General features: G+C 42.5%; 1 protein-coding gene across 2 annotated transcripts in view; it reads left to right on the forward strand.

The window, feature by feature from the left end:
• The window catches only part of Dennd5b (DENN domain containing 5B), a 159,406-nt gene that overhangs the window by 125,634 nt on the left and 12,420 nt on the right, over positions 1-21,352 (forward strand). For both annotated transcript variants that reach the window (XM_042677655.1, XM_042677656.1), the window contains 3 exons: positions 1,260-1,388; positions 3,748-3,869; positions 8,982-9,127. In XM_042677655.1, the coding sequence (XP_042533589.1) occupies positions 1,260-1,388; positions 3,748-3,869; positions 8,982-9,127 (397 nt within the window). The remainder of the gene's footprint in view (positions 1-1,259; positions 1,389-3,747; positions 3,870-8,981; positions 9,128-21,352) is intronic.

Raw genomic sequence — 21,352 nt, forward strand, 5'->3', positions numbered from 1 at the left:
AAAAAAAAAGTCTCCCGGACTTTCCTGCCGGAGCTGGCTTTGAACCGAGATCCTCAGATCTCAGCCTCCTGAGCAGCTAGGATTACAGTGCCCGGCTCCTGCTAATTCTTATTAGTCCACAAGTGTTGGAAGAGATTTTTGTAACTATAATCGAAGGAAAAAAAGGTAGACCTGGGGATGACAGAAACAGCCTCCATGATGCTACTCTGCCATGCTTCACAGCCTATCCTGTCCTTAGGCCTGCCTTGCTCTTGCTCTTCTTCCTTTCCTTCCTTCCTTAGGAGGAAAATCATTTAGGAAAATAGATTCAGACTCACTGGAATAGTAATTTTTGTACATATGCAATAGTTCATTGATGTCAGGTACATCAGTTTTGTAATGTATAATAACCATGCAATTTTCCAAGCCTCTTCCAATTTTTTTTTTTTTTTTGTGGGTGGTAGGGCTTGAACTCTAGGCCTGGGCACTATCCCTTGGCTCTTCAGCTCAAGGCTAGTGCTCTACCACTTGAACCACAGTGCCACTTCTGGTTTTCTGGTAGTTTATTGGAGATAAGAGTCTCACAGACGTTCTTGCCAAGGCTGGCTTTGAACCACGATCCTCAGATCTCAGCCTCCTGAGTAGCTAGGATTACAGGCATGAGCCACCAGTGCCTGGCCCAGTTTTTAAGATCATCAACACAGTATAGCTGGACTTACCTAATATCCTAAATAGTAAGATTTTGTATTTTCTATGTGGTATCTGAGACCACATGAAAAATAACTCAGTAGATTAAACTTGTGGCAAAATGCACTGTGAATACAAACTTGACTATTCTGATTGTCTTATTTTTTTATATCTTGAGGGTCTGGAATAAGCAAATAAATATTTATAAGTGTTTTGAGACCAAAACAAAAAAAAAAAATCAAAAGCCTTAAAAAGTGGGTTGGAGGGGTGGCTTTCAGGAGGCAGAGCACCTGCCTAATAAGCTCAGAGCCCTGACTTCAAAACTCCAGTACTGCCATAAAAATAAAAAAAAATACATAAAGCTGCCAAGCTCATGAGTGTAGATAATTCCTTATAAGATGCTGCCTGTGAGCTCGAGTTGCCATGCAGAGGTGACATGGGCTGGCTTTGTGAATGCAGACTGGCTGAGTTTAGCCAGCCTTCACATTGTGGGTGATGGCAAAAAGAGCTTTCCTGTCTTGTGGTTCCTATAATCTGTCCATAGGCTCCAAGCCACACAGAGCCAAGCCTTCATTGTTGTCTGTGTTCTCTAGGCACATTCAGAGCATGAGTGAGATCAAGACTGATGTGGGGCGTGCTCGGGCATGGATCAGATTGTCCCTGGAAAAGAAGCTTCTGTCCCAGCACCTCAAACAGCTGCTCTCTAACCAGCCGCTCACCAAGTAAGACCAGGCCTTTCAGAACCATTTCTGCTCCCCTGAAGTGTGTGCTGGCAGAGCACATTGTGACCGTATCATGTAAGCTGACTAACTGGTGTCTCAGTGTGAATTGCTAATTCACAAGCCACGTGTATTATTATTGTCCTATAGACAATGTGCTCCAGAAAATTCATGGTTGTAAAACTTCATGGTTGTAATACTTGATCATTCTGGGAGTGTACACCAGATTGCACAGCCAAAGAACAGATTGCTACGCTGTAATGGGGTGCGGGAGGAAGCTGACTAGTCCACACAAGCTGACAGTAACATCTGAAGGATACACGAATTAATATAAACCTTGTACTGTAAAACTCACAACAAAGCCTGGAGTGGCTGGGCAGGGCATGGTTGATCACACCTATAATCCCAGCTTACTCAGTCACACCTAATACTAGCTACTCCAGAGGCAGAGATCAGAAGAATTGATATCTGAGGCCAGCCTAGGCACAATGGCAAGAACCCATCTCAACAAAGCCGTATATGGTAATACACATCTTTATAATCACAGATACAGCGGAAGGCCTAGGTAGGAGAATCATAGTCTAAGGCTGGCTCTGAGCAAAAAGATGAGACCCTATAGAAAAATACCTAAACCCAAATAGGACTAGGGGTATGGTTCAAGTGGTAGAGTACCTGATTTGCAACCACAGATTGCTAAATTCAAACCCCAATTTCCTATCCTACCCTACCCCACCCCCCCCCAAAAAAAAACTAAAGCCAAAAGCTGCTGGCTCATACCTGTAATCCTTCTTATAGCCTTTGTTTTATTTTGTTTTTGGTGGTTGTGGGACTAGAACTCGGGTCCTGGATGCTGTCTCTGAGCAATTTTTGCTCAAGATTATCTCTCTACCACTTTAAGCTATAGCTCCACTCACCTCCTCCCCCCCCACCCCCCTCCCCACACACCCTCCCCACACACACCCCCAGCTATCTGGAGATAAGAGTCTTATGGAAGGGCTGGGAAGGTGGCATGAGGCCCTGCGTTCAATTCCTCAGCACCACATATGCAGAAAAGCTGGAAATGGTACTGTGGCTCAAGTGGTAGAGCACTAGCCTTGAGCTGAACAGCTGAGGGACAACGCCCAGGCCGAGTTCAGGCCCCACAACCAGCAGAAAAAAAAAGAGTCTTTTGGACTTTCCTGCCCAGGCTGGCTTTGAACTTCTACTCAGCTAGGATTACAGGTGTGAGCCACTGGCACCTGGCTCTGCCATTGTTTTTTTGTTATTGTTATTGTTGTTGTTTTTTTCCTTGGTTGTGGGGCTTGAAGTCTGAGCCTGCGTGCTGTCTCTCAGCTCTTCAGCTCAAGGCTAGTGCTCTATCACTTGAACCACAGTGCCACTTCTGGCTTTTTCAGTAGTTTATTGGAGATAAAAGTCTCATGGCCTTTCCTGCCATGGCTGGCTTTCAACCGAGATCCTCAGATCTCAGTCTCCTGAGTAGCTAGGATTACAGGAGTGAGCTACTAGCACCAGCTTCTGCCATTGTTTTTAAACCCTTGTCAGTATGATCAACAGTTTACTCATGGGCACCTGTAATCCTAGCTACTCAAGAGGCTAAGATCTGAGGTTCATGGTTCAATGTCATCCCAGGCAGGAAAATCCCTGAAACTCTAATCTTTAACCAGCAAAAAGCTAGAAGTAGAGCTGTGGTTCAAGTGGTAGAGCTCTTCAGTGGAAAAAACTAAAGGATCCACCCCAGGCCATGGAGTTTAAGCCCCAGTACTAGTACCCCTTCCCCCCCAAAAAAGTCACCTGTAATCCTAGCTACTCAGGAGGCTGAGATCTGAGGATCATGGTTCAAAGCCAGCCCTGGCAGGAAAGTCCATGAGACTCCTATCTCCAATAAATCACCAGAAAACTGAAAGTGGCACTGTAGCTCAAGTGGTAAAGCATTTGCCTTGAGCTGAAGAGCTAAGGGACAGTACCCAGGCTCAGAGTTCAAGCCCCACCACCAACAACAAAAGTCTTTAACTGGGGGCTGGGAAGGTGGCTCAGTGGTAGAGTGCTTGCCTTGCATGCGTGAGGCCCTGGGTTGGATTCCTCAGCACCACATAAGAAAAAAGAAAAAAGCCAGAAGTGGCACTGTGGCTCAAGTGGTAGAGCACTAGCCTTGAGCTGAAGAGCTGAGGGACAGTTCCCAGGCCCAGAGTTCAGGCCCCAGGACCAGACCCCCCCCCCCCAAAAAAAAAGTCTTTAACTGTTGATATGTTCATTGTTTGAATTGTCTGTATGAGATGAAAGTCTCTTGTTTTATATGGTAGATGTATTAATTTGGAATCAAGGCATAATGGAAAGTATATCATGTGTTTGTTTTCCCCTTTAGGAAGCTCTATAAGCGCTATGCTTTCCTGCGTTGTGAAGAAGAGAGAGAGCAGTTTCTGTACCATCTCCTCTCCCTCAATGCTGTGGACTATTTCTGCTTCACCAGCGTCTTTACAACCATCAGTAAGTCTGGAGAAAGGGGAATCATGTTTTCAAAAGTGAGACTGCAGCCAGGTGTTGTGGCTTACACCTGTATTCCTAAATACTCAAGAAGCTGAGATCAGAGGATCAGACAGAGTTCAAAGCCAGCCAGGCAGAAAACCTGTGAGACTACAGAAAAAGCTTGAAGTGAGCTGTTGCTCAAGAAGTAGAGCGTCATCCTTGAATGAACCATTATCCTTGAATGAAAAGGCTAAGAAACAGTACTCAGGCCCTGAGTTCAAACCCCATTACACATAAATCTTTAGGATCTGTGTTTAAAAAAACTAATTTTCCAGAAGTATCCCACTAAACATCATTAACATTTCATAGGCCAGAATTATGAAGATTTGGCTTTCAAGTCTCTGGTAGAGACAAACAAGGAGAAAGGCAGTTATATTGTCTACTAGTAGGACCAACCTGTTTTTGAGGTTACTACAGGTTTAAGAATCCAAAATACAAGCTGGGTGCCAGTAGCTCACACCTGTAATCCTTGCTACTAAGGAGGCCTCTGAAATCTGCCAGCTTGGGCAGGAATGTCCATGAGACTCTTACCTCCAGTTAACCACTAGAAAACTGGAAGTGGTGCTGTGACAGCTCAAGTGGTAGAGTGCTGGCCTTGAACTGAAGAGCGCAGGGACAGCACCCAGGCCCAGAGTTCAAGCCCCACAACCAATAACAACAACAAAAAGAATCCAGAATACCATTTCTTATGTCCAGCATTTTACCCCAGTGCAGGGGATGGGAAGAATATAAAGAGTAAAGATAGAGCATGCTGATGTACTCTTGTAATCCTAGAAGGTAAGAGGCTAAGGCAGAAGGATCATAAATTCAGGGCCAACCTGGACTACATAATGTAGCAAGACCTTATCTCAAAAATAGAGGGGGGGGGGGGGGGCTTGGAATATGACTTAGTGATAGAGTGCTTGCCTAGCATGCACAAAGCCCTGGATTCGGTTCCTTAGCACCAAATAACAGAAAAAGCCAGAAGTGGTGCTGTGGCTCAAGTGGTAGAGTGCCAGCCTTGAACAAAAGAAGCTCAGGGACAGTGCCCAAACCTTGAGTTCAAGCCCTAGGACTGGCAAAAAAAAAAAAAGTCTCAAGATATTATTTACATTTTCATTGTTTTTGTGCCAGTGCTGGGGCTTGAACTCAGAGGCTGGACTCTGTCACTTAGCTTTTATCTTGAAGCTTGTGCTGTACCCCTTGAGCTACAGCTCTATTTCTGTATTTTTGGTGGTAAAGAGTCATAGACTTTGCTGCCTTGACTGGCTTTTGAATCATTATTCTTATATCTCAACCTTCTGAGTAGCTAGGATTATAGGCGTAAGTCACTTGCATGTAGCATTGCAGTTTTAAAAGAAGAAAAACCGGCGTGCGGGTGGAGAGGCCGCGGCGGGGCCAGGCCGCGGCGGGGCTGGCCCGCTGGCGCCTCGGGCCTGCGCGATCGAGGGGCCCCGCTCGCGGCCCGCGCTGCCCCGGAGCTTTTCCACCAGGGCCGGTGCGCGGCCCGCGCCACACCGCCGCTCCTGGGCCTCTGGGTGGTTGATTGGAGGTTGAGTTGCCTGATTTTCCGGCCCCGGGGGCTGGCCTCGAACCTCGGTCCTCAGCTCTCAGCCTCCTGAGTAGCCAGGGTGACTGGCTGTTGCGTTCTGTGTTTAAGTCTGTTTTTACGCCACTGATGTTAGCATCCTCCTATGTTTTTTCCTGGCAACAGTTATTAAGGAGTTGCTTGCCTCCGTGGTTTGTGGTTTTATTGCTGTTCTGTAAACAGGAGCTGGCTGTTGTTCAGTTAAGTACTTTTTCAAGTATTGGTATGACTATGAACTCACAGGTGTTGATCAGGTGGGCTGTCACGAACTGCTGTTGGTTTTGTTGTCGGTTGTGGGTCTTGAACTCTGGGCCTGGGCGCTGCCCCTCAGCTCTTCAGCTCAAGGCCAGCTCTCTACCACTTGAGCCACACACAGCACCACTTCTGGTTTTCTAATGGTTTATTGGAGATCAGAGTCTCAGGGCCTTTCCTGCCTGGGCTGGCTTTGAACCGTGATCCTCAGATCTCATCCTCCTGAGTACCTAGGATTCCAGGCTTAAGCCACTGACATCCAGCCTTGTGGTATTATTTACTGTCATTCACTCACCCTTCCTAGAACCAATGCCTCCTTGATTCTAAAGGTGCCCATCAATGGCTCACACCTGTAATCCTAGCTCAGTGAGCCAGGCTCAGCCAGTGCCGAGAAAGGGACGCAGCAGACATGTAACTTGGCCTGCAGTCCAGCCGTGGAGCTTAGGCTGAGAGAGCATGCTTTCTATTGCTCCTTTGTAGTGTTCATCTGGGCACCACCCATCAAGCCAGACTCTTGACTGGGCCCAAATGTCCCGTGCACAGTGACCTGGAGATAAAATGTTTCCTTCCTCTTTGTGTTCCAGGGAGAGGGCACGGTCTGTGGGGACTCCTCTGTCCTGAGTCTGAGTAAGGTCCAGGTTGTCATAGGCTGTGGGAGGCCTGTTTGGGCGGGGAGCCTTCCTCCACACCTTCTGTTTCATTTCCTATGGAGGATGATCAAGCTGTGCAGTCAGGGCTTATCTGCCCATGGTTATGCCACATCCCACTCCTGGGCTCTAGTGGGGAAAGGCCAGGGTGCAACCAGCTCTCAGTCACCCAGACCAGACCTTGGCCCATGTCACACACTCTACCGGGCCTGGTTTTCTTTATAAAGCGAAAGGTGATTCCCTGGCACGCACTTGTGGTCCTAGCTATTCAGGAGGCTAAGGCCAACCTGGGAAACATAGTGAGACTCTGTCTCTAAAGAGAGAATCTGGGTGCAGATGGCTCACGCCTATAATCCTAGCTACTCAGGAGACTGTGGGCTGAATATCGAGGTTCAAAGTCAGCTGGGGCAGAAAAGTCCAGGAGATTCATTTCCAATTAACCATCAGAAAACAAGAAGTGGAGCTTGTGGCTCAAGTGATAGAGCAATGCTAGCCTTGAGCAAAAGAGCTCAGGAACAGCATCCAGGCCCCACATTCAAGCACCATGACTGACAAAAAAACAACAAAAAGCAAACAAACCAAAAATAAACCACCTAAACACAGAAAAAAAAAAAAAAAAAAAAAAAAAAAAAAAAAAAAAATAAAAGAAGAAAAACCCATTTAGGATTCCTAGGTTTCTCTTTAACTGCTTCATGAGAAAAAAAGTATTCTGGTTTAATAAGATTGCTATTTTTATACTTAAACTGTGAAGTCACTGTTGTGCCTTTGTAGGCCTCTGCAGCCCTGACTGCTGACCTTACCTTGGCCTTTTCTAATCCTAGCAATGCAAGACATGAACGCCATCTCTAGCACCCCCTTCTGCTTTCCATTTCAAAAGTCATTTGACTAAACCATGAAAGGATGGGCTTTCTCTAGCAATTTCCTCCCTTCAGCAAAAATAAAAGGATCAGAAAGGAGCTTGTCCACCCAACAGATAGTCATTTGTGTACATTTAGGGAGATGAACCATTTACCTACCCACTTTCCTGATATGAGTTGGCTGATCTTGAGCTCATATTGTGAGGCTACATCTATTTTGCCTTGTCTGGAGTGAGTTTCCCATCCTGTTTGCATCTGTCTCTAGGATGAGTCCTAATGCCTCTCTTGGGACTGTGTAGAAATCCCAGAAAGTTATAGAAAGCAGCCAAAAGTATTGATTCACCAGGCATCAGTGGCTCACGCCTGTAATCCTAGCTATTCCAGAGGCTGAGATCTGAGGATCACAGTTCCAAGCCAGCCCAGGCTTGTACATGAAACTTTTGTCTCCAATTGACCACTGAAAAAACCCAGATACCGAGCTGTGGCTCAAGTGGTAGAATAACAGCTCTGAGTGAAAAAGCTTAGGTACTGTACACACAACTGAGTTCAAGTCCCAGTACCAATGTACACATGCACATGCATACGCGCAGATATACAAATAAGTTTGAGTTAACCCCATTTGAAAAGACAAAACATATGTCTAACTTCATGCTGCCAAGCTTGAGCCAAGATCTGTGGTAGGACAGTGACATCTAGTGGCCCATCATTAGAAGAACCTTGTCAGTATGATCATCAGTTTACTCATGCGCACGTGTAATCCTAGCTACTCAAGAGGCTAAGATCTGAGGTTCATGGTTCATTGTCATCCCAGGCAGGAAAATCCCTGAAACTCTAATCTTTAACCAGCAAAAAGCTAGAAGTAGAGTTGTGGTTCAAGTGGTAGAGCTCCAGGCTTCAGTGGAAAAAACTAAAGGATAGCACCCCAGGCCATGGAGTTTAAGCCCCAGTACTAGTAACCCCGCCCCCCCCCCAAAAAAGTCAGCTGGGCATGGTAGCTCACACCTGTAATCCTAGCTACTCAGGAGGCTGAGATCTGAGGATCATGGTTCAAAGCCAGCCCTGGCAGGAAAGTCCATGAGACTCTTATCTCCAATAAACCACCAGAAAACCCAGTTTGAGCTGGGTTCCTGTGGCTTATTCCTGTTGTGAAATCCTAGCAACTCCAGAGGCTGAGATCTGAGGATCATGGTTTGAAGACAAGCCTAAGCAGGAAAGCCCATGAAACTTTTATCTCCAGTTAACCAGAAAAAAGTCAGAAGTAGAGCTGTGGCTCAAGTGTAGAGGGCTAGCCTTGAACAGAAAAGCTAGGGGGTAGAACCCCTATACGCTTAGGCTCTGAATAACCACCAAAAAGCTAGAAGTGGAGTTGTAGTTCAAGTGGTAGAGCACTAGCTTTGAACAGGAAAGCTCAGGAGCCAGGTGCCAGTGGCTCATGCCTTTAATCCTAGGTACTAAGGAGGCTGAGATCTGAAGATTGCATTGGTTCAAAGCCAGCCAGGGCGGAAGTGGTGCTATGGCTCAAGTGGTAGAGTGCTATACTTGAGCAAAAGCAGCTCAGAGACAGTGCACAGATCCCTGAGTTCAAGCCCGAGGACTAGCAAAAAAAAAATCATACAAAGCAAGTTATCTCTGAAAAGCAAATTAATAGATATTGATACATAGATTGGATTCATGGGTGGATACATAGATGCATACATAGATAATAATCTCTAATTATATTTTTTCATGAATTTCTACCTTTTTCTTTCAGTGATTCCCTATAGGTCAGTGATCATCCCAATTAAAAAGCTGAGCAATGCGATCATCACTTCAAACCCCTGGATCTGTGTGTCAGGAGAGCTAGGAGATACAGGAGTAATGCAGATTCCCAAAAACCTCCTGGAGATGACTTTTGAGGTAAGTCAGCTCATCTCAGTCCAAACAGAAAGTGTCCTATTTCCTCTATAGGAGTCTAGTTTTGCTTTCATTTTTTTCTTTGAATCAAATAAAGTAAAGAACACATAAGCAGACCAGATTATTTCTGCATTTATAGGCTATTATATCATAGGCTGTTGCTATCTAAGGCAGCTTACATTAGTCTAGTCTTGTCACTATTTTCTTTGTTAAGTGCTACCTTTCTGCTTGTAAATGGGCTATACCAGGTCTTATTCCTTGATTTCCAGTGCTGGACATAGATCCTCCCAAGCAGAGAGCAAATTGGAAATGCTTTTTCCCATCCTGGATCCAGCTATCCTTAGACACAAGCACCAGAGTCCCAACACTTACATGCTCATGGCTTTAGAACTGCTGTAAGGAAACTTAGTTGGCAAGATAAGAGAAGCCACCACTTAAAAGCCCAAATTAGCTGGGAAGATGGCTCCGTGGTAGAGTGCTTGCCTTGCATACATGAGGCCCTGGGTTCGATTCCACATGAGCAGAAAAGGCCAGAAGTGGTGCTGTGGCTCAAGTGGTAGAGTGCTAGCCTTAAACTGAAGAGCTGAGGAACAGAACCCAGGCCCAGAGTGCAGGCCCCACAATCGACCAAAAAAAGAAAAAAAGGCCAAATTATGAGTCTATTGGAGAGCTGGAGGACTGCTGGTGGACTCATGTCTCAAAGACCAGCAGCCCTGAATGCAGCTAGCACAAACTTTATATAGGCCAAATCCACATAAGGTGTGTAGAGTCAAACCCAACAAAAGTGTTTTACATGAGCAAAGCAAACCAGATGAGGATACTTAAACCTAATAGAAAAGCAAACCATCAAAAATCAGGGGAAATCAAAGGCCAATTATGAAGAGGAAGCATAGACCTAGTCTCCTTCAGAACACAGAGAGACACCAAAAAAAAAAAATCTAACTTACCACTTACTTCAAGTGATTTTATAAAATTCCCTTTTAGGCAAGCACCAGTGGCTCATGCATGCTTGTAATCCAAGCTACTCAGGAGGCTAAGATGAGGACCCAGGTTTGAAGCCAGCTCAGGCATAAATATTGCCCAGAGAGTCTCTCTCTCTCTCTCTCTCTCTCTTTTTTTTTTTTCCGTCAGTCATTGGGCTTGAACTCTTGCTTAGTTTTTTTTGTTTTTTTTTGGTCAGGTCATGGGGCCTGAACTCGGGGCCTGGGCGCTGTCCCTCAGCTCTTCAGCTTAAGGCTAGTGCTATACCACCTGAGCCACAGCGCCACTTCCGGCTTTTTTTCTTTTTGCTTATGTGGTGCTGAGGAATCAAACCCAGGGCTTCAGGCATGCAAGGCAAGCGCTCTACCACTGAGCCACCTTCCCAGCCCTTGCTTAGTTTGTTTTAATCAGTTATACACCCTCTGTTGTATATTTTCCCATTTCCCTCTGATTCTGTGCCCTCCTCCTAGCTTCCCTCAGATGTGTACATATATACCTTGTATGTGGTCAAGAATATAGAATCAATTAAAAATGATACGACAAATTTAGTGGAGGTCCTTTGTTTCTCGAGTCCTGTTTACTTTGTCATATCCTTGCATTTTGGATTTAACATCCACATATCAGGGAGACCATGTGCCGTTTGTCTCTCTGCTCTTGCCTCACTTTGCTCAAAGTGATTTCTTCTAGTTCCATTTCCCTGCAGATGCCATTATTTTGCCTTTCTAATGGCTGCATAATATTCCATTGTATATAGGTAGCACAATTTTTGGATCCATTAATCTGTAGTGGGGCATCTGGGTTGTTTCCATATCTTGACTATTGTGAACAGTGCTGCCATGAACATGGAGGCACGTGTCCTTGTTTCCTGGTTCCTGTTGCTCAAGGTAGATGCCTAGGAGTGACATGGCTGGGTTATAGGGGAGGCCTATATTTACCTTTCTGAGGAACCTCCAGACTGCTTTCCAAAATGGTTATATTAGTGTACATTCCCACCAGCAGTGAAACAGGGTTCCTCCTTCTCTGTATCCCCTCCAGCATTTGTCATTGGCTGACTTTAGTATGTGGGCCATTCTGACTGGGGTAAGGTGTTATCCTCAGGGTTTTTTCTTTTTTTTTTTGGTCCTGTCATGGGGCCAGAACTCAGGGCCTGGGCGCTGTCCCTCAGCTCTTCAGCTCTACCACTTGAGCCACAGCGCCACTTCTAGCTTTTTTCTTTTTGCTTATGTGGTGCTGAGGAATCAAACTCAGGGCCTCAGGCATGCAAGGCAAACGCTCTACCACTGAGCCACCTTCCCAGCCCCCTCACGGTTGTTTTTATTTGCATTTCTTTTACAAGTAGGGATGATGATCATTTCTTACTGTGTTTCTTTGCCATATTTATCTCTTCTTCTGAGAAGTCTCTCTTTAGCTCCTGTGCCCATTTAATGATTGGTTTGTTAGATTTGGGAGGGATTAGTTTCTTGAGTTCCCTGTATATAATAGATATTAGGCCTTTGTCTGCTATATTACTGGTAAATATTTTTTCCCAATTAGTTGGCTGTCTTTCTGGTTTGGTTGCTATGTCTTTAGCTGTGCAGAAACTTTTTATTTCAAGGTAATGCCATTTGTCTTGTCTCTCTCCAATTTGTTGTGACCCTGGGAGTCTGTTCAGGAAGTTCCTGCCTGTGCCTGTAAGTTCAAGTCTCTCCCCTACTCTGTCCTGCAGTAGTTTCAGAGTATCAGGTTTGATGTTAAGGTCTTTAATCCATTTTGAGTTAATGCTAGTGCATGGTGACAGGTTGAGGTCCACTTTTAGTTTTCTGCATGTGGCTGTCCAGTTTTCCCAGCATCAGTAGTTGAAGAAGCTATACTTATTCCACTGTATGTTTTTGGCTCCTTTGTAAATATCAGCTAACTATAGGTATGTGATTTTATTTTTGGATCTTCTAATCTGTTCCATTGGTCTTTGGGTCTGTTTTTGTGCCAATACCAAGCTGTCTTTGTTATTATGGCTCTATAGTAGAGCTTGAAATCTGGTATTATGATCCCTCCTGACTTGTTTCTTTTTTTTTTTTTTTTTTTGTGAAAATACTGTACAATTACATGGGCAAGATAATGAGTACATCTCTTATCAAGCATTGTAGCCTCCTCCTTGGTCTCCCCTTCCCATCCCTTCCCATCCTCCCCCTGCCCGCCCCCCCCCCCCCAGTTGTTTCTTTTGCCTAGAATTGTTTTGGCTATTCTAGATCTTTTATTGTTCCATATGAATTTTTGGATTGTTTTCTCTATTTCAGTAAAGAACGTCATTGGGGCCGGGCACTGGTGGCTCACGCCTGTAATCCTAGCTACTCAGGAGGCTGAGATCTGAGGATCGCGGTTCAAAGCCAGCCCGGGCAGGAGAGACCGTGAGACTCCTATCTCCAATAAACCACCAGAAAACTGGAAGTGGCGCTGTAGCTCAAGTGGTAGAGCGCTCGCCTTGAGCTGAAGAGCTGAGGGACAGGCCCAGAGTTCAAGCCCCACGGCCGACCAAAAAAAAAAAAAAAAAAAACGAACGTCATTGGGATTTTGATGGGAATTGCATTAAATTTGTATATCATGGCCATTTTCACTATATTAATTCTGCCTATCTAAGAACATGGAAAGTCTTCCCATTTGCTGGTGTCCTCTATGATTTCTTTCTTTAGGCTTTTATAGTTTTTTTTTTTTTTTTAATAGTTTTCACTAAATAGTTCCTTTACATCTTTGGTTAGATTAAGTCCTAGATTTTTTTTTTTTAGGTTATTGTGAATGTGGTTATTTCCTTCATTTCCCTTTCTGATTATACATTGTTGGTGTACAGAAAGGCAGCTGATTTTTGTGGGTTAATTTTGTATCCTGCTACTTTGCCAAAGTAGTTTATAAGCTCTAGGAGTTTGGGATTGTAGTTTCGGAGATTGTTAAGGTATAATATCATGTCATCTGCAAATAGGAATAGTTTAATTTCTATGCAGATCCTTTAATGTCCTTTTCTTTCCTTATTGCACTGGCTGAAGATTCCAGAACTATATTGAAAAGGAGTGGAGACAGTGGGCATACTTGCCTTGTTCCTGATTTTAGGAGAATTGGTTGTCGTTTTTCCCTGTTTAATATAAGATTGGCTATTGGTAGGTTGTATGTGGCTTTTAAACCATCCCTTCATCTCTGGGATGAAGCCTACTTGATCATAATGTATGATTTTTTCTTATATGTTTCTGGATGCTGTTGGCTAAAATTTTATTGAGGAACTTTACATCTGTGTTCATCAAAGAGATTTGTCTATAGTTCTCTTTTATTGTTGGGTCTTTGCCTGGTTTAGGATGAATGTGATATTGGCATCATAGAATGAATTTAGGGTTGCTCCCTCTGTTTCTATTTCTTTGAGTAATTTGAGAGGTATGGGTATTAGTTTCTCTTTAAAGGTCTTAATAGAATTCCGTTCTGAATCCATCTGGTCCCGGGCTTTTCCTTGTTGGAAAGTTTCTGATTGCTTCCTCTATCTCATTGTAAGCTATTGGCTTATTTAATTGATTTATTTCTTCTTGGTTGAGTTTGGGCAATTTGTATTTCTCTAAAAATTCATCCATATCTGCTAGGTTTTCCTTCGTTAGTGAGTATGGATTCTGGAAATAGTTCTTTATAATTGTTTGGATATCTTGAGTATTTGTTGTAAGTTTTCCTGTAGCATCTCTGATCTTATTGATTTGGGTCTCCTCGCTTCTTTTTTTAATTAATCTTGCCAGAGGTCTGTCAATTTTATTGATTTTTTTTCATAAAAACCCAGCTTTTTTGCTTTATTAATTTTATTTATAGTTTTCTTAGTCTCTATCATTAAGTTCAGCTCTTATTTTGGTTATCTCACTCCATCTAGTAACTTTGGTTTCAATTTTTTCTTGCTTTTCTACCAGTTTTAATTGCATCATGAGATTATTTACTTGGTCTGTCTCTGATTTCTTGATAAGGGCACTGAGAGCAATAAATTTGCCCCTCAGGACTGCTTTTGCTGTTTCCCATAGGTTTCTTAGTGATGTATATTCATTTTCATTGTGTGTAAGAACTTTTTAATTTCTTCTGTGACCCAGGTGTTGCTCAGAAGTATGCTGTTCAATTTCCATGTGTTTGAGTAATTTCCATTGTATGCTTTGTTATTGAGAACTAGCTTGATTCCAATATGGTTAGACAGAATACAGGGGATTGTGTCAGTCCTCTAGTATTTGCTTAAATTCTTTGTATGAACTATGATAGGATCTATTTTTGGAGAAAGTTCCAGGGCTGCTGAGAAGAATGTGTGCTGGGTTGTTGTTGGGTGGAAAACTCTGTATATGTCAATTAAGTCCCCTTGAAATATGGTATCATTTAATTTGGAGGCTTCTTTGTCAATCCTTTGGTTGATAGACCTGTCCTTTGGTGAGAATGGAGTATTAAAGTCTTGAATTTCATCTGTGTTTTTCCTGTAAGTGTAAGAGTATTTGCTTAACGTATTTGGGTGCTCCAATGTTTGGATTGTATAAATTGATAATGGTAATATCCCCTTCTTGGATTATTCCCTGTATTAATATGTAATGTCCTTCTTTGTCTTTTTGTATTGATTTTAATGAAAAGTTTGTCAGATATCAGGATGACAACTCTTGCCTTCTTGCTGGGAGTATTTGCATGGTAGGTCTTCCTCCATCCCTTCACTCAGAGTTTGTTTTTATCCTTGGCTGTGATATGGGTCTCTTGAAGGCAACAGATAGATGAGTCTTGTTTTCTGATCCAATCTGCAGTTCTTTTTCTTTTGATTAGTGAATTGAGCCATTAATATTTATGGTTATTATAGAGAATTGCATTGTGTTTCCTGTCATTTTCCTGCTTTCCTGTGTTTCTTCTTTCCTTTCCTCCTGTGCTTACTAAGTTGGTCTTCTAGAGATGTCTGTCTGATGTGGATTCCTGATCCTGATTGTTTTCTTCAGATTGTGTTCCCCCTCTTAATATTCTTTGTAGTACTGGCTTGTTGTTTATGGATTCATTTAGTTTTTCTTTAGTATTAAAATTTTTAGTTTCTCTGTCGAATGTGAATGCTAGCTCTGCTGGATATAGCAGTCTGGGTTGGCAGTTATTGATTCCCAGGGCTCAGATGGTACTTTCCCAGGCTTTCCTTGCATTCAGTGTCTGTGTGGAGAGGTCGCAGTGATTCTGACTTTTTTTTCCATTGTAGTATAGCTCATTCTTTGTTTTTGTTGCGTGCAAGATCATTTCTTTATTGTTCAGCTCTAGCATTTTTACTATGATGTGCCTAGAAGTGTTCCTCCTGGGATCCTGTTTGCTAGGTGTTTGGCATGCTTCTGTTATGTAGGTCAGATATTCTCTTTTAAGATTAGGGAAATGTTTGGCAGTAATCTTATTGAATATGTGTTGCATCCCTCTGTTCTGGTGTTGCTCGCCTTCATCAATCCCAATTATAGGAAGGTTAAATTTTTTGGCACTGTCTGCTTGTTCTTGGATTTCCCTTTGACATATTTTGAGTGTTTTTTCCATATCTATGACTTTTATTTCCAGTTCCTGCATTTTGTCTTCAGTATCTGATAGTCCATTTCATTCACTTTATTTTTTTTTTTATTTGTTTATTAATTTTTTTTTATTATTATTATTTTTTTATTGTAAAGCTACTATACAGAGGGTTAAAGTTACATGAGTGAGGTTATGAGTACACTTCCTCTTGAACATTGTTACCCCCTCCATTGTTTTCCCCCTACCATCCCCTCCCTCCCTCCCTTCCCCGAGGTTCTTTTTTTTTTTTTTGATTGTGATTAAATGATTACATAATTTCAAAGTCACAAGTTCATTCTAACTTCCCTGGAGCAAATTGTCTACCACAGTCTGTAATATATAACAGTGTTCACATGTTATATACCATATTTGTGATCAGCAGCATGGGGATATTTAGTAGTGGCTCAACCAGATGAGCGGGAGTTCTTTGTTTCTTAAGTCCTGTTAGTTTTGTCGTATCACCTAACCTTTTGGATTTAGCATCCACTTATCAGGGAGACCATGTACCGTTTGTCTCTTCGTTCTTGGCTTACCTCGCTCAACATGATTCCTTCTAGCTCCATCCATTTCCCTGCAAATGCCATTATTTTGTCCTTTCTAATGGCTGCATAATATTCCATTGTGTATAGATACCACAATTTTTGGATCCATTCATCTGTGGTGGGGCATCTAGGTTGTTTCCATATCCTGGCTATTGCGAACAGTGCTGCAATAAACATGGAGGTGCACGTGTCCTTGTATATTGGTTCATGTTGTTCAGGGTAGATGCCTAGAAGTGGTATGACTGGGTCGTAAGGGAGGTCAATCTTTAGCTTTCTAAGGACCCTCCAGACTGCTTTCCAAAGTGGTTGTATAAGTGTACATTCCCACCAGCAGTGTAACAGGGTTCCTCTTTCTCCACATCCCCTCCAGCATTTGTCGTTGGCTGATTTGTGGATGTGGGACATTCTGACTGGGGTAAGGTGGTATCTCAGGGTTGTCTTTATTTGCATTTCCTTCACCACCAGGGATGATGAACATTTCCTCATGTGTTTCTTTGCCATTTTTATTTCTTCATTTGAGAAGTCCCTCTTTAGTTCCCTTGCCCATTTAGTAATTGGTTTGTTAGGTTTGGGAGGGATTAGTTTCTTGAGTTCCCTGTATATACAGGATGTTAACCCCTTGTCTGATATATTGCTGGTAAATATTTTTTCCCAATTAGTTGGTTGTCTTTCTAGCTTAGTTGCGATAGATTTAGCTGTGCAGAAGCTTTTTATTTTAAGGTAGTCCCATTTGTCGAGTCTCTCTCCAACTTGTTGTGACCCTGGGACTCTGTTCAGGAAGTTCCTTCCTGTGCCTATTAGTTCAAGTGTCTCTCCTACTCTGTCCTGCAGTAGTTTCAGAGATTCAGGTTTAATGTTAAGGTCTTTAATCCATTTTGAGTTGATGTTGGTGCATGGTGATAGGCTGGGGTCCACTTTTAGTTTTCTGCATGTGGCTGCCCAGTTTTCCCAGCACCAGCGGTTGAAGAGGCTGTGTTTCTTCCATTGTATGTCTTTGGCTCCTTTGTCGAATATCAGCTGGCTGTAGGCCTGTGGATTTATATCTGGATCTTCTATTCTGTTCCATTGGTCTTCGGGTCTGTTTTTGTGCCAGTACCATGCTGTCTTTGTGATTATAGCTCTGTAGTAGAGTTTGAAGTTCGGCATGGATAGCCCTCCCATATTGTCTTTATCCCCTAGAATTGTTTTGGCTATTCTAGGTCTTTTGTTGTTCCATATAAATTTTTGGACTGTTTTCTGTATTTCAGTGATGTACGTCATTGGGATTTTAATAGGAATTGCATTGAATTTGTATTTTAGTTTTGGAAGTATCACCATCTTTACTATATTAAGTCGGCCTATCCAGGAGCATGGGAGGTCTTTCCATTTCCTAGTGTCTTCTGCAATTTCTTTCTTTAACTTTTTATAGTTCTCATTAAATAGTTCTTTTACATCTTTGGTTAGGTTAATTCCTAAATATTTTATTTTTTGAGAGGTTATTGTGAATGGGGTTGCTCCCTTTATTTCCCTCTCTTCCTGTGCGTTATCAGTGTATAGGAAGGCAACTGATTTTTGTGGGTTTATTTTGTATCCTGCTATTTTGCCGAAGTGACTTATGATTTCTAAAAGTTTGGGGATGGAGTTTTTGGGATCGTGGAGGTATAGTATCATGTCGTCTGCAAAAAGGGATAGTTTAACTTCTTCTTTCCCTATGCGGATCCCTTTAATGTCTTTTTCTTGCCTTATTGCCCTGGCTAAGGGTTCTAGGACTATGTTGAAGAGGAGTGGAGACAGTGGACATCCTTGCCTTGTTCCTGTTTTTAGGAGGATTGGTTGTAGCTTTTCCCCATTAAGTATAATATTGGCTATTGGTCTGTCATAAATGGCTTTTATTGTTTTTAGAAATGTTCCTTCTATTCCTATTTTCTCCAGAGCTTTTAGCATGAATGAATGTTGAATTTTATCAAAGGCCTTTTCTGCATCTGTGGCGATAATCATGTGATTCTTGACCTTGGCTCTGTTGATATGCTGGATTACATTTATTGACTTACGTATGTTAAACCATCCCTGTGTCTCTGGGATGAAGCCTACCTGATCATAGTGTATTATTTTTTTTATGTGTTTCTGGATTCTGTTAGCTAGAATCTTGTTAAGGATCTTTGCATCTGTGTTCATCAAGGAGATTGGCCTGTAATTCTCCTTTTTGGTTGGGTCTTTGCCTGGTTTGGGGATGAGTGTGATATTGGCTTCGTAGAATGAGTTTGGGATAGCTCCCTCCTTCTCTGTTTCTCTGAAGAGCTTGAGGAGTATGGGTATTAGTTCTTCTTTAAAGGTCTTATAGAATTCTGCTGTGAATCCATCTGGTCCTGGGCTTTTTTTTGTTGGAAGACTTTTGATAGCTTCCTGTATCTCATTATAGGATATTGGCTTATTTAATTGGTTAACTTCTTCTTTGCTCAGTTTGGGTAACTTGTATTTCTCTAAAAATGCATCCATTTCCGCCAGATTTTCTTCCTTTAGAGAGTATAGCTTTTGAAAGTAGTCTGTTGGAATTGTTTGGATATCTTGGGTACGTGTTGTGATGTTTCCCGTGGCATCCCTAATCCTATTAATATGGGTTTCCTCTCTTCTTTTTTTAATTAATCTTGCCAACGGGCCATCAATTTTGTTTATTTTTTCAAAGAACCAGCTTTTTGTTTGGTTTATTTTGGTTATGGTTTTCTGATTTTCTAGTTGGTTAATCTCTGCTCTCAATTTGGTTATCTGGCTTCGTCTAGTAGCTTTAGGTCCCATTTTTTCTTGTTTTTCTAGCTGTTTTAGTTGCAACATGAGATTATTTACTTGGTCTGTCTCCATTCTCTTGGTGTGGGCACTGAGGGCAATAAATTTGCCCCTCAGGACTGCTTTTGCTGTGTCCCACAAGTTTCTTTGTGAGGTGTTTTCATTTTCATTGAGTTCTAGGAAATGCTTTATTTCTTCTCTGATCTCTTCTGTTACCCAGGCCTTGTTAAGGAGTGTGCTGTTCAATTTCCATGTATTAGAGAAATTTCTGCGGTATGCTTTGTTATTGAGAGCTAGCTTGATTCCACTGTGGTCAGATAGGATACAGGGGATTATGTCGATCCCTTTGTATTTGCTTAAGTTCCTTGAATGAACTATGATATGGTCTATTTTGGAGAAAGTTCCATGAGCTGCTGAGAAGAATGTGTACTGTGTTGTTTTAGGGTGAAATACTCGGTAGATGTCAGTTAATTCCGCTTGAAGTATGGCCTCACTTAATTCGGTAGCTTCTTTGCCAATCCTCTGGTTGGTAGACCTGTCCTTTGGTGAGAGTGGCGTGTTAAAGTCTCCTAGTATTATCGTATTGGGATCTATTTTATTCTGTAAGTTTGAGAGCATTTGTTTAACATATCTGGGTGCACCGATATTTGGGGCATATAAGTTGATGATGGTTATATCCTCCTCTTGGATTGTTCCCTTTATTAATATGTAGTGTCCGTCCTTGTCTTTCTGTACTGATTTTAATGAAAAGTTTATTTTGTCAGATATCAGGATAGCTACACCTGCTTTCTTATTGGGGGAATTTGATTGGTAGATCCTTTTCCACCCCTTCACTCTGAGTTTGTTTGTATGTTTGGCTGAGAGGTGGGTCTCCTGAAGGCAACAGATGGATGGGTCTTGTTTTCTGATCCAGTCCTCAGTTCGTTTTCTTTTAATTGGCGAATTCAGCCCATTTATATTAAGAGAAAGTATAGAGAGATGCATTGTTGTCCCTGCCATTCCGTTTTCCTAAGTTTTTCTTCTTTCCTTTCCTCCTGTGCTTGCTCAGTTAGACTTTGAGTAATGCCTGTTTGGGGCAGGTCCCAGTTCCTGGTTGCTTTCTTCAGGTTGTGTCCCCCCTCTTAGAATTCTTTGTAATGCTGGCTTAATGTTTATGTATTCATTTAGTTTTTCTTTGCTATTAAAAGTTTTCAGTTCTCCATCGAATGTGAATGCTAGCTTTGCCGGGTATATCAGTCTGGGTTGGCAGTTATTGGCTCTCAGGGCTCGTATGGTGCTTTCCCAGGCTTTTCTTGCATTCATTGTTTGTGTGGAGAGATCTGCAGTGATTCTAATTTTTTTCCCGTTGTAGTATAGCTCCTTCTTCATTTTTGCTGCATGCAGGATTGTTTCCTTATTATTCAGATCCATCATTGTTACTATTATGTGCCTAGACGTGTTTCTCCTGGGATCTTGCTTGTTGGGTGTTCGATAAGCTTTTGTGATGTAGTTAAGATGGTCGTTTTTGAGGTGGGGAAAATTTTCATTGACTATCTTGTTAAATAGGTGTTGCATTCCCTTGCTCTGGAATTCCTCACCTTCGTCCACTCCGATTATGCGAAGGTTAAATTTTTTAGCATTATCTGCTTGCTCTTGAATTTCCCTTTGGTTTAATTTGAGTGATTTTTCCATATCTGTCACTTTTTGGTCCAGTTGGTGTATTCTGTCTTCTGTATCTGACACTCTACCTTCCATTTCATTCACTCTGTTGACCGTGGCTTCTATTGTGGTTTGCATGGTGGAAATGGATCCCTTTATGGATTCAATGTTGGTTCTCAGAGTACTGATCTCACCTCTCAATGAGGTGAGATCAGTATGCATTACCTCTAATTTGGCGTTTATCTCACTTCTTACTGAGGTTTGTGCAGCTTCTATTTTTGCATCCAATTTTTGTTTGATATCCTGTATATCTTTTGATAGTTCATCCTTGTGCTCTTTCAATTTCTGATCCATTTCTCGCTTTATTTCTTGAGTCATTGCCTCCAGCAACCCTTGGATGTAGTTTTTGTCTTCCATTCCTGCTTTGCTCCCACTGGGGCTCTCCCCTGCGTGGCTGCTGGCTTTTGAGGTGAGCTTGCTGTCCTGGGTAGTGGTAAACCTTGTGATTTTTCTCTGTGATTTTCGCATGGGGGTTCAGGAGACTGCTCTTCAATCTTGTTTTGGTGTGTCTGTCTTTGCTTGGTTGCTGATTCTGTATTGGTAGAGAGAGTCTGTGCCTGATCTGGATTCTGTTGGGAGCCTATTTCCAGCTGCTATTCACTTAGGATTCTCAGCTCTCTGCTGTAGCAATTCCCGCCTTTGGAAGGGTTGAGCAGCCTAGACTGCTTGTGTTTGCTCCTGCGGGTGCTCTTGGGAAGATCAGATGCTCTGGATGCACTCT

The sequence above is a fragment of the Dipodomys spectabilis genome, unplaced genomic scaffold, assembly GCF_019054845.1.
Source record: "Dipodomys spectabilis isolate Male_0828 unplaced genomic scaffold, ASM1905484v1 ptg000039l, whole genome shotgun sequence".
Lineage (NCBI taxonomy): Eukaryota > Metazoa > Chordata > Mammalia > Rodentia > Heteromyidae > Dipodomys > Dipodomys spectabilis.